Source organism: Mus pahari, chromosome 18, assembly GCF_900095145.1.
Source record: "Mus pahari chromosome 18, PAHARI_EIJ_v1.1, whole genome shotgun sequence".
Taxonomy (NCBI): domain Eukaryota; kingdom Metazoa; phylum Chordata; class Mammalia; order Rodentia; family Muridae; genus Mus; species Mus pahari.
The window spans coordinates 37,442,637-37,459,880 of record NC_034607.1 but is presented as its reverse complement, the minus strand read 5'-3'; the positions used below and the strand labels follow the sequence as shown (position 1 = coordinate 37,459,880).

At 41.7% G+C, this 17,244-nt stretch overlaps 1 protein-coding gene across 2 annotated transcripts in view; it reads right to left on the bottom strand.

Annotated features, from left to right (window-relative positions):
• Myom1 (myomesin 1) overlaps window positions 1-17,244 on the bottom strand; it is a 111,941-nt gene that overhangs the window by 18,525 nt on the left and 76,172 nt on the right. For both annotated transcript variants that reach the window (XM_021217647.2, XM_021217648.2), the window contains 7 exons: window positions 16,128-16,242; window positions 9,180-9,336; window positions 8,191-8,297; window positions 8,036-8,080; window positions 3,887-4,023; window positions 2,278-2,422; window positions 226-285 (listed from right to left, as the gene is read on the bottom strand). In XM_021217647.2, the coding sequence (XP_021073306.1) occupies window positions 226-285; window positions 2,278-2,422; window positions 3,887-4,023; window positions 8,036-8,080; window positions 8,191-8,297; window positions 9,180-9,336; window positions 16,128-16,242 (766 nt within the window). The remainder of the gene's footprint in view (window positions 1-225; window positions 286-2,277; window positions 2,423-3,886; window positions 4,024-8,035; window positions 8,081-8,190; window positions 8,298-9,179; window positions 9,337-16,127; window positions 16,243-17,244) is intronic.

Genomic DNA, 17,244 nt, shown 5'->3' with positions numbered 1-17,244 from the left:
CAACGCAAGATCAAAGCTCATCCCTAAATCCTGAGGCGATTTATATTGAAGCCAGATTTTCGTTAAATTAACGGATCTGGTTTTAAAATATTTTAATGCCTGCATATTTAATATTTACTATTTTAAATTATTTTTCAGCAAACATGAAATGCTGCTCATTTAAATTTGCTATGGAGATAACTTTGGAATATTTTATTTTTTTAAAATAAGTATCTATTTTTTTACCTTGCTTCCTGATCCATTCTTGTCGCTGGAATTCGGCTTCTTTCTGTAGCTTCTTATAAACTTGAAATTGAAAAACAAGGAAGTGTGAATCTGAGTCGAGCAGCTCAGACCCACATGACAGTCATGGTGCTAGCGACCCACTGACCTATTTTCATTATTATGACATCAAAGATTGTGATGACACTATTTGCTCTGATTTTTATAAAGAGATAGTCTTTGAAAACTATGTAACTTTGTGTGTGTGTGAACGTGAGTGTGTGTGAGTGTATGTTTATAAGTATGCACGTGTGTTTATGTGTCTATGTGTGTGGGTGTGTATGTGAGAGTGTGTGAGTGTATGTGTGTGAGTGTGTATGTATGTGTGAGTGTCTGAGAGTGAATGTAGGTGTTAGTGACTGTGTGTGCACGTATATGTGAGTATGTGTGAGGGTGTATGTGAATGTACATATATGAGCATGTATGCATGTATATGTGTGTGAGTATATGTGTGAATGTGAGAGTGTATGAGTGCATATATGTGTGTGGGTGTGTTAGTGTGAGTATGAATGTGTGTGTGAGTATGTATGTGACCGTGTGAGTGTATGTGTGTGAGTGTGTGAGTGTATGCATATATGTATATGTATGGGGAGTGGATGTGAGTGTATGTGTGTGAGAATGTGTCTGTGTGAGTATATGTATACGAATTTGAATATGTGTGTATGAGTGCATATGTGAGTGTGTGTGAATGTGTGTGTGAGTATGAGAGTATATGTGTATGTGAATGTGAGTGTATGAGTAGAGTGTTTGTATGTGTGTGTCTATGTGTTTATATGTGAGTGTGTATATATGTGTGTGTGTCTATAAGCTGGAAATAGACATTGGATATCTTTGCTAATTGTTCTCTACCTATGCCCCCCCGAAGACAGGGTCTTACTATATGGTTTGGTTGTGCTGAAACTTATGTGTAGATTGGGCTGTCCTTGAACTCAGAGATCTGACTGCCTCTACTTCCCAAGTGCTGGGATTGAAATTTTGTGCCACCACATCCAACTCTCTCCTTATTTTTTTTAAGACCAGGTTTTGGGACTGGAGAGATGGTTCAGTGATGAAGAGCAGGTATTGCTTTTACACAGGACCCGAGTTCAAGTCTCAGTACCCACACTGGGCAATTGGTAGCCATCTATAGCTCCAGCTCACACACACTTCTGCAGAGACCCACACAGAAACACATATACTCATACTTAAGAATAAAAAACAAATCTCTCCCTTTTAAAGGTAGGATTTTAAACTAGACCTAGAGCTCACTGATTTGACTAGTCTGGCTGCCGGCAAGCCCCAGGAAGTCTTCTACCTCTGTGTTCCCAGTCCTGGGATGAGTAATGTTGCTATGCTGGGCTTTTTATGTGGGCACTGGTGGTCCAAACTCAGGTCTTATAGTTTGTACTACCAGCACTTTATTAACTAAACCATCGCCCCAACCCCAAGGTCGTCAAGCTGGGAAATGGTAAAACCATTATCAGCTATTATAAACACAGACATCTGGCAGTCTTTTCGAAGCTGGTGAAGTGCCACGTTTTAAACCATGATGATTTCCACAGACATTTATTACAGCTGACTTCTACAGTCTAGTTACTGTATAGATGATTGACGGGTTTGGCACACATACAATACTTTCACCTTTTTTTTTTTTCTCTCCGAAGTTTAATAACTTACGGTAACCACCACATGTTGTTAAAGCAGAGCCATGGTTTGTTACTGAAACTATGTCTACATAGTTCTGGCTGCCCTGAAACTTCCTAGGTTAGAGAACTTAGCAATACACACTGGTTTACATATAAGACTACTTAAGTCCAGTCATGCATCGAAGTCGGGGATGATTTTGGCATTCCTTTAAAGCAGTGTTCATTTCTAGGCAATGGAGTACTATGGGAAGTATTGACTGGACTTTTAATTTGATGCAGGAATCCAATAAACAGTTCCAGCCCAGCAGTCAAGGACCTCTCTTATGCCATGAGGTATTTGTACGGACATAAGTCGCCAGGTGTCCCACTGAATGCCCTTCAGAGGTCTTACCATCTCCAATGAGAACAAGAGTAGAATGGCCAGTTGCTTTTCCATCTTGAATTTGGAATGTGTACGTCCCTTCATCCTCATCCTGTAGCTTCTCCATGAACATTTCAATGATGCCTGTGTTTCGGTCGATGTGCATCTTGTATTTCTTCAATGTGAAAAAGCAAAGCCAGAGAAATCAGCAAGGAAAATATTTTGCTTTGAAGACAATAACCCTGATAGATACAGAAACTGTGGTACATTTACACAATGGAGTACTACTCAGCTATTAAAAACAATGAATTTATGAAATTCTTGGGCAAATGGATGTATCTGGAGAATATCATCCTGAGTGAGGTAACCCAATCACAAAAGAACTCACTAGATATGCACTCACTGATAAGTGGATATTAGCCCAGAAACTTAGAATACTCAAGACACAATTTGCAAAACATAAGAAAATTAAGAAGGAAGACCAACGTGTAGATACTTCATTCCTCCTTAGAATAGGGAACAAAATACCCATGGAAGGAGTTACAGAGACAAAGTTTGGAGCTAAGACAAAAAGATGGACCATCCAGAGACTACCCCACCCGGGGATTCATCCCATAATCAGCCACCAGACCCAGACACTATTGCACATGCCAGCAAGATTTTGCTGAAAGGACCCTGATATTGCGGACTCTTGTGAGGCTATGCCAGTGCCTGGCAAACACAGAAGTGGATGCTCACAGTCAGCTATTGGATGGAACACAGGGCCCCCAATGGAGGAGCTAGAGAAAGTACCCAAGGAGCTGAAGGGGTCTGCAACCCTATAGGTAGAACAACAATATGAACTAACCAGTACCCCCAGAGCTCATGTCTCTAGCTGCATAAGTAGCAGAAGATGGTCTAGTTGGCCATCATTGGAAAGAGAGGCCCTTTGGTCTTGTAAACTTTATATGCCCTAATACAGAGGAATGCCAGGGCCAAGAAGTGGGAGTGGGTGGGTAGGGGAGCGGGGGGGGGGAGGGTATAGGGGACTTTTGGGATAGCATTTGAAATGTAAATGAAGAAAGTATCTTATAAAAATTGGGAAAAAATAACCCCGATGAAGTAAAAAACAACCCCCCCCAAATCAGAATTTTAATATTTCTAGACAACTGAGCACGCTGTCTAAATATCTTATTCATGGAACAAGGAATGTATTATGAGGGTACATGTGTACACAGAAATGGACTACAATATGGTTACCTAAACAAGACCTTCACAGTTGACATGCTACCATAGATGGGGGAAAAATCTCACAATGCCTCATCTTTAAATGAGAGCTGAGGCTGCCAAGAGGGGGCGAGTCAGTCTTTTCCTAGGATGAGCCCCTGATAGGTTATCTAATCCCAGACGGTCTTCCGCATGCATACATACAAGCCACAATTTAAATAGATATACAGAGAGAGAGAGAGAGAGGAAGAGAGAGAGAGAGAGAGAGAGAGAGAGAGAGAGTTACAGATATGGATATATAGGTATAGATGTAGATATATTGATATATATCATATATCACTTATATGAAATTCTTTAAAATTAAATAAAAATAAAATATCAAAACTAAATATTTTTAACTGAAAGCAACAACAGCAGCAAGTGGAAAGCTCACCGGACCCTCGAAGATTTCCTTCTCGTTAAATATGTAGCTGACTTTGGCATTGCCAGACAGCTTCTCAGCCTGCATCCAAAACCGGACCTGACCTTTCTCCAAAATTTCAACTGCCAACTCAGACTTAGTTGGGACAGCTAGGAAGAATAAAAATAGACACAGTAAGCCATTGGGTAACAACAATATTGATAGAGACATTCTAACAAGTGGAAAAGACGGTCAGTACCAATAGCAATTGTAGACCCTTAGTCTACATGATCCAGAGATGGTGAGCATATTATGGGGGACCTCAGATTAACAGACATCATTACAGGGGGACCTCAGACCTTGAGTCACATACATGGGATCTCACCCCTTTTAAAGCATGGTTATCTCAATTGTCAAACCAATGGAAATGAAGTTATCTATAGGGCACATAAAGTTAACCTCTGTGACTCTCTACTGTAGCTTTAGTCAAGGTTATTCAAGGGCAGTCACAAGGTAAAATGAGAGAAATTCTCTGATAACCAGGAATGGCCAGTGTATAGCCCCAAATCTGCTAGTAAATAAAACTATCCAACAGGCAAATGTCAGGGATGCCTTTCTTTAGGTTTCCCCCTTCCACACCATAAAGTCATTTACAGATTTGTTCTCCTTCAAAACCGAAGGGACTCTTGGGTATTCTGTACTGAGGCGAAGCATCTGGGGGGGAGAAGATAGGCTTTGAGGTTGAAACATGATCTTGAACGGGTGCTCCTCACCTGTCAACGTGGACATTGTTAATTATGGGACAACAGGATACATTAATTATCAGTAGATGAAGGTAACAATACCTTAGTGATCAGTAAATTGAGGCAAGTTCTCTGTCCCCCACCACCACGTTAACTGATGAGAAAGCTGAATGGTAAGAAAGAGTGGTGACCCCGGAGACACACAGAGATGATCCCTGTGGTTATCCGTGCTATTCTGTGCTGGTTTTTGTCCCAGTTCCATTTCTATGCAGAAGGTCATGATTTTCCCAGTGTGGATAAATGTCTACAAATAAATCTTAAAAACAGAAAGCATCTTCCAGCAAAGTCTGGGGAGCCCATCCTGGAGGTCCTAATGTGTGGTACTGTGACTCATAGTAGCAATGCCAAGTAAGGGATGGCTTTCCTGGGAGCCTTTGAAGTTCTCCGTCTGCCCCCCAAGTCACATGAACATTGTCTAGAGGAACACAGGTCGCCATGAACTGCCACTGAGGGAACAAGCAAACATGACATGTGCATTCAGAGAGACAGACTCACGAGCTACATGTAACTGGTTATTACTGGTTCCACGGGTCTCGCGTGTCCTTAACCTCTAAAATCAAACCACCACACTACTTTCTGCATCAGTGCATGTTCAAATGACACATTCCAACTACATGCCCCAGGAAAGAGCCCGGCGTATAATAAACGCTCTATGAACGTTGGCTCTTCATATTTTGATATCTGCTTTTTCCTCCAGTTGCTTCAACAATATTCTATGATTATAAAATATAATGTGTTGAGAACTAGGAGCACCTAGCAGTGTGTTTATAGTTATGGATATACACTTATGTGCGTGCACACAATGCATTACTGTGTAGGTAGGACGATAGTTATGTGCGCGCACAATGCATTACCTGTGTAGGTAGGACGATAGCAAACATCTACAAATGAAGAACCTTGATTCAGGGCATTGATGCTATTGCATCTTCTACACTCAGACAAGCTGATTTGCCACACTGCAACTCAGCATTAATAATGCCAGAGCAGGCTATATTATTTTCAGTTTTTACATCTATACTTTTTTTTTTATCTTCTCCTGTCTTCAGATCCAAATCACCTTCTCTGGCAGTTTATTTTTTTTCTAGCAAAACATAATATTTGTAGATTGAAGCCATATGCTTACTGGTTTTCAAAATATTTTTGAAAATGGCATTAGAGAGGGGAGTTTTACTATGTTAAAGGATAAAGGAATAGGATTTTAAAATTTTACAGTCAGTGAGAAATGAGACATATAGAACCTTATAAATCTCAAGAAAACGACTGATGTCTTCCTTGACCAGGAGGAAGTGGGTGTGAACTGAGAAAATAGATATGCTGCTCTGACCTGCTGGCCGCTCTCTGAAGGTGTCCTTTCACAACCTCATCATTGCAACTGGTGAAAGAAAATACTGGAACTGTCCTTTTTTTAAAGTGCTATTTCGAGGGTCTCAGAACAGCTTCTCTAGGTTGAGGTATATTCACACTCAGAGTTTAAAACCTGTCCCTGGGGTCTCCCTGTGTGCTGGCCATGATGTCACATCTGGTCTGCAATAAGGAAGCCTTGAGTTTGCTCTCGTCCTCTCTCCAAGCACCAATGATTAAACCCTTAGGCATAAGCAGGATAAAGCATCTGCATAGATGCCGACCATATGAGTTGGCTACGGAGCCCTTAATTATACTGTCTCCACATCCACGTGATCATCAACCCGGGGAGGCCCAGGCAATGGGAACTTAACAGTGACACCGTCTTTTAACCCAAATATAAATGTTGGGGAGGCTGTTGCCTGGATACATGAGCAGTGTTTCCTAACTAGATTAGTGCTTCTTTCCACTCTGATCATGCTTGAGCAGAGGACGTAAACATGTACCTTAGAAACAGCTTCTGTGGGGCCTGAGAGCTGTCACGATTGCCAGTCCTAGAAAAAGATACCGAAGCCCAGGGAAATGGAAATGGTTCACGAGGTGTCATGGAGCCAAGAATGTCCAGGGAGGCCTCCGCCTTCCACGTGGCTTTCAGAATTAACTCTATCATCCACAATAACACTTTCCAGCGTTATGGTGACTAAGCACACAGAGGAAGTTAATACCATGGGCTGGGACCTCCTGAAACTCCACAGTCATAAGAAATATAAGCAAGCATTGAGGAAACTTTTAGATTCTTCATTTAAAAGAGGGAGAGCATTCACCACTCTTTAATCTGCTTTCTCAAGCATGGCAGTGTGTCCTCTGGCCAGTGGGTAAAGGATCCTTTCAGGCCAGCGGAACCTTCGAGGTGTTATTTCAAGCGTTCCTTCCTTTAGGTGTCGGCTGTAGAGTTTAATCTTTTATATGGAAGGTGCTTTGTCTAAGGGCAGGTAAATAGTTCAGAGGGTTTCTTCTTCAGAATGGGCCCTTTATCCTATTTCCCAAGAGTACAAAACATTGTGTTTAGATTGGCTTTGTTTAGTGCTTTGTCATGTGCCAACATTACAGATTTGTCTAAAACATAGAAATGAGTATGTTTAGAACATATGGGTGTGATCCCAAAACACATGTGTTAAGAATTGAAAAACATACTTACTCCTGTTACATCTGTAGACCCTCACACTGCCGTGCAGAATGAAGCACGGCGTGGGTTTTCTTCCCACCCCCTTCCCTTTCTCTTTCCTCCTGGTCCCTTCTCGTTTTCTTGTTTGTTTCTCTCTTTTTAGATGGGGTCCCTGGTAGCCCAGGCTGGCCTCTAACTTCCTGTTTTGCTATATGGCCCAGGATGAGCTTGACCTTGTGATGTTGGGACAGTAGGTGTGCACCGTCACCTCTGGTTTTAGGCAATGCTGGGGGTCAAATCCAGGGGTCTCTCTGTGCCAGAGAAGCACACAGCCTGTGGGGTACTTTTTCTGTGGTAGTATCTTGGCACTTCTTGGGGGGAAATGGCAAAGAAAAGTGTCATTTCTATAAAGTGTTTTTCTGGCTGCTGGTTTGTGATGTATAGCCTAACGCCTCTCCCCATCTCTCTTTTTCTTTCCTTTCTCCCTCCCTCATTCCTCCTTTCTTTCCTTTGCCAGGTTTCATGATGTAGCCAGACCAGACAGTGAACTTAGGACTCCCGTGCCTCTACTCCCAGCTCGTTTTTTTTTTTTTGTTTTTTTTTTTTTTAAAAAAAAAAAACCACAAAACTCTTAGGTCTAAATAGTCTTGAGGTTGTCTAGTTTGGCCTTGAACTTGAACTCTGTAGCCCAGGCAGGCTTTGAACTTACCTTTTTCCTGTCTCTGCCAAGTAACTAAGATTACAGCCCGGTGCCATCGGGTAAGGCTTTAAACTTTTTTCTTAATTCCATCTGAGTTGTCATTTGTTCTATTGCAGAAGCTGAACCCTGGCAAAACCACTAAAATTTGCAACCGTACCAAGCAAGATACGTACTCGGGAACTTGTGCTCCTGGCTGAGGGCAAGCAGACGTTTCATTTCTGTATAGAAAAATGGAAGACAAACCTTTACTTACTAAAGCAAACGCCACTTGATAACAACTGGAAAATGAAAGCAACATTCGGCTCAGGGAGAAATGGTTTACACTCACCCTCCTCGTCTATCAGGTAGCTTGACGCTATCCCATCCGTGTCTGTCACATCACAAGAATAGGTACCCAAGTCATCTGTCCCGAGGTCTTTAAAGGTCATTTTTGTCCTTCAAAACAAAATGTGTTTCCTAGAAAGGAGCCTGTGCGTGGTGGTCTGTGCGCCTGTCACTCTCTCGTTTCTGAACCCCTATACATGATAGTCCTGTCACTAGGACTATCCCTAATGTCACTTATCATAGCCCTGCCTACCCCCACCCCACTGAGCTAAAGCTCACTAGCTCTTGGTGTCTTGGGTTGCACATGCTTTCCACTAGGAAGACTTTCTTGGTTTCTTGTAGGATGATGAGGACGCAGGTATGACTGTCCCATCTCCAAGCTCTGCTACATATTAAGTGCACATCCTACAAAGAGACAGTCTCCTGATTCGCCCTTTCTGAGGAGCCTGTGTTTCTCCTATAGGGTAGAACATGTGGCAGGTGACTCTGGGCGTTTCTATGCCAATCCTATATTTCTCTTGTCAGAACTGATGGTAAACGGGGACTCTGCTCCTGTATAGTGCCTGCGCCTTCAGAGAGAGACAGGCCTCTGCTTGGCTTTCTGTTGCTTCTCTGGCACCCAGCACTTTGCCTGGAATACACGAGTTAATTAATGAACAGATCAATATTCTAGTTCGCCACGCTTCCTCATTTTCTCAAGCTCCATCACCAGCCATGCTACCATCTAAGATCAACTGAACATTTTCATGTTACCAGAAGAGAAGTTTATAGTTTGATTGTCTTTTCTTTAACCAAATGTGTTCTACTCCAAGAACTGTGCATGGGTAGGATTATTTTAAGGCTTATACTGGTTGTGGGGGGTTTTATAATACCAGATGTAGAATAGTAATGACTTCATCTTCTTATGGCACAGAGGTTAAGTAGGGGCAGGAGCTTATCTTACATTCTCCTAGTGAAGAGGTAATGTGTTACTGGGTTAGAGGTATTCCTTACTTATTGCCTTTGTTTTCGACTTCTAATCGTGGAGAGTCTTCAGTGGGTACATAATCTTTGGACCAGACGAATTCTGACTTGGGAGTCATCTGATCACATTCAAAGTTCAAGGAAATGACTCCATCATCATCCACATTCACAACAACCTCTTTGGTGCCTAGAAGATCATAAAGAAGGCAGTTGGGATTTGTGATAAAAACCAGCCAGCTAAGAGTTCTTGTGTTCAGATGCCCTCCTTTATTCAGCCTTAGAGCAAGGCTGGACTGGGCCAGGAATTCTCTGCAGTTCAGCTTCCATCCTGTGACATGGAATTAAGTGAATCTGTCATGTTTCTTATGTAGAGGCAGCACCCGAGCCAGCTTTGTCTGCCTGGAACTGAGGAAAAAAAATGATTGAAATGGATACCACAGTTGGGAATAGACTTGACTGTCATTGAGGACAAAGAAGTCTTGAGCAAAGGGAAACTGGATTCATGACTTTTGCTTCAATAGATCCCACATCTACTAGGTTACCAGAAAAGCATAGAAAGGTATTATTAAATTAACAAGAAATTTCCAAGAGAAACTAGAAAGAATAAACACCACCTACGTTTTCTTAATCAAAGTCTTAAGTCATTTCTAAAGGAAGACTATATGGGAACTTTCTCTACTCACCCCATAACCTTATCAATTTGAAGATGTCTCTCTAGATTGGAAATGACAGCTAGAGAAGATTACTATTGAGCCATATGAAAATTTAAATGGAGATGAATTTCAAGAGATTCAATGTGTTTCAAGTGGATTGATTTCTGGGTTTTAAAAGAAAATAATTTAGAGTTATTTTATTTTTAAACTACACTGGCTTTCAACAGCAATTTAAAATTTGTACAACAGCACATCTATTGCCAAATCCAGTTTGGAAGAACCAAAATGTGCTCAATTCATGCAAATTTACACAAATTCAATCATCAGCCTAAACTTGGTTTGTTTCAGTATATTAGGAAAATTATTACGTTTAGTCTCAGAATGATATACTTTTGTTCTTTTTCAAAGTGTCAGTAAACTTTCCTATAGATGCTTCCCAGAAAAATGTTATTTTGTTTCTAGATAGTATCATTAAAATCCATCATTCTGGGTATTGTCCAGTATAACCATCAGTGAGGTAGGGGGAGAACCCAAGTCTTGTTAGGAGATGTATGAGAGGAGACTAAATCCAGACAATGAGGATCCTGAACCTTGATACTGGTAGTTGATAGTCTTTGTGTTCTTCCCATCAACAACGCAAGCTTTCACTTCTGTATTTATGTATACATCCAAATAGTAATTGTTAACACACATAAAGAGCAGAGAGAGAGGGGCAGAGACAGCAATAGGTCTAGCAGCCTTTCTCAGGCTTAGTTTTCACAAATAGCTGTCATCATATTTGACTCATTGCTGATCTAAAATAACAATCAATTAAATGTCTAATTGTTCCTTAAGTGAAGCATCTGCCACATGGTCCTTGTAAAGTTAAGGCCCTGTTTTTTGTTGTTGTTGTTGTTGCTGCTGCTGTTCCTAACAGCACGTGACTAGCCCAGACACCTATCGTTATAAAGTACTGAACCAATGTGCTTTTTGGAATTTTGGTAAAGACTGGTGCTGAAGAATGTTTAGACCCAGCTAGTACAACAAGGGTTTGCAAGAGTCACTGTGAGAATATAAACTCAGCATATTTGTATACCTGTATTACTACGAAGGACAGAAGTGATGTTCTCCTTATATGGGAGTTGACTGAATCTTTTTCCCTTTTTGCATAGTGCCGGCTTTGGAAGCATGACCAGTTATTCATATCAATCATTATCTTACCTATAACCCTTTCCCCGAGACAATGAATCACCCTGTTTTCTCTTTATTATAGTAAAGACATGTCTTAAGTTTATAAAAGATGTTTGGTCTAAAATCTTAATTTCCCCCCACTAACGCTAAAGACGAGACTTCAATGCAAAGAAATCCCAGAACTGAAAGGGTACGGCAGGTCCGTTGGCTCCACCTCTCTCATTTCAGTAGATACCTTTGTACTGTAAAGCCTCACTCACCTGGAGCCTGGCTCCAAACCAACAATTAAAGAACACCATTCTCTACGTGCCAGAGCTCATGTGCGAAAGTCCGCCTTAGGGTCCTGCTCACCGGGAATTCCAGACTGTCACACTGAATCTATTTATACTTTACTAGTGATGGCGCTGACAACTCTAACTAAGTAGCCATACTTCCTTAGCCGATTAAGCTTAATAAATAGAGATGAACGTACTACTGATAAACATGTTAGGAACAGAAAACAACCAGAAAGAAGATAGAAAAAAAAAAAAAAAAAAACAAATACCTTCTGTCCAGTAAAGGCATCTCTACATTGCAATCCTGTGCTACAAATAAAGTTTGTAACTATGGCTCTGAGCCATATACAGAAAGTAAATAATAAGGTTCAGTACATTGCATCAAAAAGCATTTATTGAAACACATAATCTTTTCAAACAATTTCGTAGAGTCTTAAAGTGAAAATTAACTGATTAATTAACTTTGGCAGTGGGTTCTCAGATAAATAGAACAGTTAGATACTTAAAACTGAACTTTAATTACTTATTCATGAATTCATATTTTGATAAACAGGTGAGTGAGAAAAAAAAAAAAAAAAAGCACTGTGCTGGTGGCAGTAGCTTTTCTATATCATTTTATACTTAGGAGCCTAAGCGAGATCAAGTCTGTTGCTCTGCTGTCAAAAGGAAGGGCTCCCTAGGACCAGTCTCATCTAGGTGAGAGGGCAAGACACTGTCCTTAATGCTGGCTTGGAAAGGGGATCCAAAGTCTGCAGTGACATGGAATTTTCCAGGAACTACTTCTGAATCTGTTTAAGAACATGAAAATTCACTTCCTACACCAGGAGATTTGAGGAGAGGAGAGGAGAGAGAGAGAGAGAGAGAGAGAGAGAGAGAGAGAGAGAGAGAGAGAGAGAGAGATACTACTTTGTCCTGACAAGGTGTTAAAAGTTGTCCTGGGGCTACAGAGACGGCTCAGTGGCTATGTTTTATAGAGGATCTGAGTTTGGTTCCCAACACTCACAAAAGGCAGGTCACAACTGACTGTAACTCCAGCTCCAGGAGGTCCAACACCTTCTCTAGACTTCACAAACACCTGCACTCATGTGCACAAAGCCCCATTCCCCATCTCCCTCTCCCTCTCCCTCTCCCTCTCCTGCTTCCCCCCCTCTCTTCTCCCTCTCCCTCTCTCTCTTCCTCTTCCCATATGCATGCGTTCACAAACACAGTTAAAAATAAATCCTTAAGAAAAAGAAAAGTTGTCTCCAGTCAGCTCTTCAACCTCAAATGTCTCAAATATTAAGGATAAAATCCTTAATGTAGACATGGGAAATGTGATCCCACAGATGATATTGCAATGCCCCCCCCCCGCCCCCCAGACACTGGGAACTCTCGGTATGAGAATGGGCTAAGGAATGGTCAGAGATAACATGAACTACTTAAAAATGAACTGATCCTATCCCATTTTTCTCTTTCTTAAAACTAAAAGTAAACAGATGAACAACTCAAAAGATTAAAACTCGGTGAGCTGTTTATTTTTCTGCCCATCTCATAACAAGATATAATTTTAAAGTCTTTTACATGGGCAGTATTCTCAGCTTTATTGTCCTGCTCCGTGTATAGATGTGCACAAGGATGGCATATGCATGACTTTTAAACCCTCAAAAGAGGAGCAGATAACTCAAACGACGGTGAGCAACTGTCACCAGTGGCTTGCATCTCTGAGCTGTCATAGTTGTCACACTCAACTGGCCTACCATCTTGGTACCTATCCTGTGGCCTCCACTAGACCCGGCTTTCCCAGCTCATCCTTCACAACCACATGGACCACAAGATGCCTAGGATGCAGGGCACACTCTGATGCTATGGGAGTCATGCTGCTCGAACACGGTAGGTGTTATTGTTCAAATGTGAAATGTCCCCCAGAGGCTCGTGTGGTGACGCCTGGCGGTAGCGGTGTTGGTTGTGGCAATTCTTGTGGTACTACTTTGGGAAGCCCAGGGCCCTCAGGAAGTGGGGCCTGTGTCGAGGAAGGACTCCAGTCACTGAAGTCACTAAAGATGGTCTCCAGCCCCTTTCTTACTCTCTGCTTCCTGTCTGCTATGACATTAGCTGCTCCGCCATGTCTTCCTTGCATGGTAAAACCTCTCAGACCGTGAGGTCAGTGAATCTTTCCTCCTTTGGAGATTATGTCAGACAGTTGCCACCACTGAGAACTGTGTGCTGGGGTCCAAGGAACAGTTAGGAAGCAGGTATGAGAGCAGTTTTCTTAATTAGCCACTACTGCTCATCTTGCAGAGGAAGCCAGCCTCCTGCCTCAGAATCCCTTAAGAGTCCACCATGAGGCCACTTGTCCACCTTTGCTTTCTCAGGGCCTTACTAGGTGCTGGGTCAACCAAATTTTAGACATTCGGCTGTTAATTAAATCCCAAGTCATTTTTCTTTGGGAGAAGGCATTCTCCTAGCCTGCTCTGCTGCTTGTGTCCAGCTCCTACTTGAGGCCCTGCTTGGTGTCTGGGGGTGGGGGTGGGGTGTCTCCTGCCCATCATGTGACTTTCCCACCTCCTACTCTGTTTCTCTGGCAAGAATAACTACAAGCTGCACCTCCAACCCATTAACCTCCAGATCACCCGCCAGGCCAGGTCTCTCTTATCCCCTATCTGATCTGGCACACCTGGCCTCCACTGCCATTGCTGCTGTGATACAATCAACCACAGATACTGTTTAAAAGTATCAAGCATCAAGAAAAAAAAAAACATGTCTTTTTAGGCACCACCAAATTTACACTGAATAGTTCTAACCTCTTCTGTCTGAGGGTTTCTTTAGCTAACAGCTGTCTTGGGAAATCACCCCAGGCACACTTGGTCTGTTGTCTGGCTTCTCATTACCAGCACAATTGGACTTTGCAACAGGGCTGGACAATATCTCCTTGGAGCTTCTTTGACTTCAAAGGGAGGCTGGTGATCTTACCGACTCCAGTGGATTAAGTGAACTTTCAGCTGAAATCCAATTACAACCGAGGTATCTTGTTCAGTGTACTTTGGGTGTGCTGTGACTTGATAAGCCTTATTTTTTACCCGAGATTTTAATAATGTATTGCAAATGAAGGTGTTTTTCTCAAATAAAGGCAAAGGGTTTCAATGATCTAAACAGAATCCAGAGTATTTTTCTCACTCAAGTTGCAAATTTCACACCCAAAGTCTTGACATTGATAAGATTTCTCTACTTCTTCCTTCTATTTGTTCTAACATAAAGTGGCCAAAATAATACACTTAACACTTAGAAACGTAATGAGTATAGTCAATTTTAGTCTGCATTTAAGTTTTGTTAGCCAGCAACTTACAAAACCTTGAGTTCCTAGCCTATTTGGCTTTGCAGGTTTGTACAAAGGTCTACCTTGGCTCTCACCGTACCAAGCTGTAAACCCTGCTGACCCAACGTGATCATAAGCCTACTGAGCCTCTCCCAAGGCACATAAAGGACCTGCCACGTAGTATCCTGTTGCAAGAAACTCATGTTGCAAGAGTGACCATGCCTGCTGACTAGAAACTGATTCCAAACATCACAGGGAAGCATTTTGGCTTGGTGTGCCCGAGGATTCTTTCCTAAGCTGTGAGTGGCTAAATGTACAGCTGTTAACTTGAGTTACATTCCAAGAATGGAATGGCCATAGATATGACTCTTGGTGCCTTTTCCAAATTGGGGACACGGAGCTTGTGCTCAAGAGGTCCACAGCCAGCCGCCAATGACAGTCATGCTAACACCGCATCTGGCTGGCAGCCTGCCATTATGAAGGTACTGACTCATTTGGGAACCTATAGCCTAAAAGGTGCTTTGTTCTAGACGGACAGTCCCCTTATACAGTAATCTAAATGTTCTCTGAGGGGTAGATACTGCACATGAAACCATATAAATGTCTGTTTGACACCACTGATATTCACAGCTGAGGAGTCTGACCCCAAGACACATGTACATGTGTACACTTATGCATGCCCTGATGTCTTAGTGTGTCTGGTCGTAGCATTTTCATCTTTCTTTGGAATTTTGCAAAGGTGACTATGAAGTGTAGAATTATCTGCCTCATCCTGTAAAGATCACTTTTGCTAAATATATACCTACCAACGGGTTTAGGAGGAGACAAAAACCAGTCATGAGGAAACCGGAAGCTGTGGGCAGACTTGGAGAGTGCACTGTTGATGCTTTCCAAGTAACAGGAGTTTCAAGGAGTAGAAATTTCCTGTTTACATTTTTCTCATCGGGAAAATAAATATGACTTTCTCTATTTGCCCTGTGTTTGTTTCATTTCTGAAAATGGGCACACAAAGACAAAGGCCCTTTATGCTAGAATGGTTTTTTTTTTTTTTAAGTAACTGGATAATAATTTTTACCCCTTACTGTTACTCATACTTCAGTGAACAGAAATAAAACTTTTAAAGCAGAACAAATTGAACAGGAAAGGGATCATCCTTGTCGTGTTGTTGGATGATGGAACACATGGTGAAAAAAAAAATCAAAAGAAGATTAATATTTCAAGGTATGAGAGCATAACATGAAACTCAAATTTTATAGTGGGCAGACTATATGTTATTATGTATGTAATATGCAGAATGCATGATATTATACGCTGCATTTATGTGGTGCACATGAAAAGGCTTTGTTAGAGCACAGCCACATCTGACTTCCCCATGCTAAGGGTATATTTATTAACTACTCAGACAGCACCTACAGAGAATAAAGAAAGGTAGGCTAAAGTGGCTTCAGTACCTTACTTACACAGGTAACATATTTTCCCCCCTTTGGTACTTGGTAAACCCTGGTTCCTGTGTACCATAGTTAAATACGCTATTGCCAAGTGGTACCCCAAGCCAGAGATGATTATTAATGAAAAAGTAAGGACCCACCTGGACGTGTTTCAGCCACAACGGGTCCAGCAAGGTCTGAAGGCTTTCCAACGCCTGCCTGGTTGACAGCGCGTACACGGAACACGTAGCTGACACCCTCTTTGAGGCCTTGAACCTGGAATAAGCAGGTTTAGAAATCATGAGCATCTTATGTCATGCATGCATGTGTGTTCTTTCTCTGTAGGTACCTTTAATCACACAACCCCACGGAAACAGGGATGGTGCTCTAGAACTGCCTCTGCACCAGCTCCGTGGCTTAGACTTTGGTATCTTCTCTGTGGACCAGCTGTCACTGGATGGGTTGCTAAAGTCCCTTCCAAGCCTGTCATTGTCACAGTCTCTGCCTCTCTCTCTCAAATAATTTAAGCACCTCCCAAATCAGAAACATGTTGTATGGTTGTATGTTGCATGGAATTGAACCCTATTTCAATTCCAACCACCACATAGCAGCTCTCATCTGTCCGTAACTCCACTTCCAGGAGATCTGACACACTCTTCTGGCCTCCAGGGGCACTAGGTACACACACACACACACACACACACACACACACACACACACACACACACAGTACACCAACGTACATGCAATCAAAACACTCATTCACATATAATAAAATAAAAATAATTTTTAAAATATATTCCAGTACTAAGACATAAACACCATCCTTGTACAGTTATCACCTATTTCTCACTAACTAGACAGGATACTGATATAATTGTGAAATTATATTTACATGTAAGTTCTCCCCTAATGCTGTGGTAGAGACCAATATTCAAAAATCTGACTTAAACCACGGTGCTGGTGAACATTTGTGACTATGAATTTAGACTATTCATGCTTGAACTAACTGCTAGGTTTAAGTCTAACTATTGGATTATACTCTGATGATATCTGACTATTATTATACAGTAATAGTTCTCTCTGGAACTAATGAATTGGGCTGTTTTGTTTTGTTTCGATTTGTTCTATGAAACAGAACCTGGAACTTACTGCATTGTGATGGCTGGCCCTGAACTGCTGACCTTCTTGCTTGTCCCTCCAGTGCTAGAATTACAGGCTTGCCACCACTCAGCCGAGCGGATGGATTTTCAAAAATAATTTCAAAATTGAAATAAC